We start from the raw sequence: 1,885 nt of genomic DNA, 5'->3' as shown, positions 1-1,885 counted from the left end.
TACAATTCCAATCTCACTGAGCCAATGATCAGATTCTTAATTATTATTATCCTCTCAAACACCCTCTCAAATGCGCTCTGAAACACCCTCTTATCAAACACCTACTATCTCTCAAAAGTGAACACTTGCTTCTCAAATCAGATGTCCCAGAATATCATGGAGTCTCATGATGAAAAAGGCCCTGCTTACTGAACTCTTGAAGATGAAAAAGGAAGGATTGAATACTGACAATGATAACTTCAAACCCGCGGGTTGAAACCTTGCCACACAGGCTGTCAAGCAGTCAACAGGTCAGACAATAATCAAAGAAGTATGCAATAATCAGTGAAGAAAGATTAAACAAATTTGAATGCTTTGAATGAGGCATAAAAATCAGATATCCAGCTGAATGTACAATCACAGGCGTGAAACCTATATCAATGATAAAGAGGTTATGAATGAGTATTTCTTCAAACATCCTGACCTTGAAATCTTTCAAGAATGTGGCCCTGAATTTCAAGAACTTACTAGAGAATTGCTTGATGACAGGCTTGCCACTGACCAGTTTGCAATTGAATATCATGCAATGATATCTGAAATGAGAGAATCTTCTGTGATAAATTCAGAAACTGGAGAAAGTTCATCATCTTCTGCAATAAACCTGTCAGTCTTCAGAAGTATCAATCATGCAAAAAAACACTCAAAACCAGAGAATATTGATGAGAATATTCAAAATCTGACTGCAGCTGTAAACAGCCTCAGTCAGGTTAATGTGTAGATTGAAGTTGAAAGAGAAACTGAGTGAGTCATCAAGCTATTCATGAGTGAGGTGCAGAATCTACTGTCAGAAGATTGAAAGGTTGACAGCGAGATTCCTTATCAATGATATGCTATAATTTCACATCATTTTCTCAACATTCAAGAAGCTCAGCTGTATCTAGGTTTGAAATATAGCTCAATCAGTGTTCGGCGAGATCATATTATGCAGATGTTGAATGAGATGCCACAGCCGCAGTGAGAGTAGTAGAAGAAATGATGGGAAAAGTAGTGATGAGAGTAGTGATAAGAGTAGTGATAAGAGCAGTAGTAATAATGCTTTTGAATCATTCTTTTTGTATCTTATTCCTTTCAAAATAATCAAGAACATGGCTGGATTTTGCTCAATATTACAATAATAATGAATTACACTTACAAACATGTGTTTTAAAACATCACAACTTTTTGTGTGAGATGATTAGGTGATTTAGAGCATTTTATTGACTCATAAATTATAACATGGTATTATATACAATGAATACATCAATATATTACCATTTCGTATTTTTGAAAGTGAAATTATGTGTAGAATTCAACTATTTTTGTTAAGATACATGCAAGCAATCTTGATTCATATGTCAATTGCATGTGACTTGCTGATTAATCTTCCATATTTTCAATATATCTCTTATAGAACTCTCATATTTTCTCTGCAATCTGATCTCTTCTTCTAATCATCTCATCACTATTCTCTCTTTTATTTATTATATTTGACTGTTCTGGCTTCATTTCATCATTCAAATCCTCCGGATTAATATCATCTAGGCCTTCATACTTATTTATGAAGTTATGAAGTGCTGCCAATGTGAAAACAAGATTGATTTGAGTGATAATGAAGAATTCATCTCTTTCTCAATTGTATATTTGAAATCACTGTTTGAATACTCTGAAAACTCGCTCAATTACACTCTGCAAACTGGCATGCTGAAGATTGAATAATTTCTCCTTATTAGCAGGTCATTTATCTGCCTTTTCAAACTCCTTGAGATGATATCGCACACCAGAATAAGGAATCAATATCATGGAGGCTCTTTTTGAATAACCAGCATCTGCAAGAAAATAGCAGGGCTTCTTCACTGAAAAGTTATCA

The 1,885-nt window shown here is 34.4% G+C and overlaps 1 protein-coding gene across 1 annotated transcript; it reads left to right on the top strand.

The window, feature by feature from the left end:
* Window positions 1–388: 388 nt before the first annotated feature.
* On the top strand, window positions 389–757 carry BDBG_17044 (uncharacterized protein; the record flags this gene model as incomplete). Its single annotated transcript, XM_031724852.1, has 1 exon — window positions 389–757. One exon carries the CDS (start codon window positions 389–391, stop codon window positions 755–757), a length of 369 nt encoding a protein of 122 aa, XP_031578291.1.
* Window positions 758–1,885: the final 1,128 nt, after the last annotated feature.

This window comes from Blastomyces gilchristii (assembly GCF_000003855.2).
Source record: "Blastomyces gilchristii SLH14081 genomic scaffold supercont1.7, whole genome shotgun sequence".
NCBI lineage: Eukaryota > Fungi > Ascomycota > Eurotiomycetes > Onygenales > Ajellomycetaceae > Blastomyces > Blastomyces gilchristii.
The sequence above is the reverse complement of the archived record's forward strand: the minus strand, read 5'-3'. Positions and strand labels throughout refer to the sequence as shown.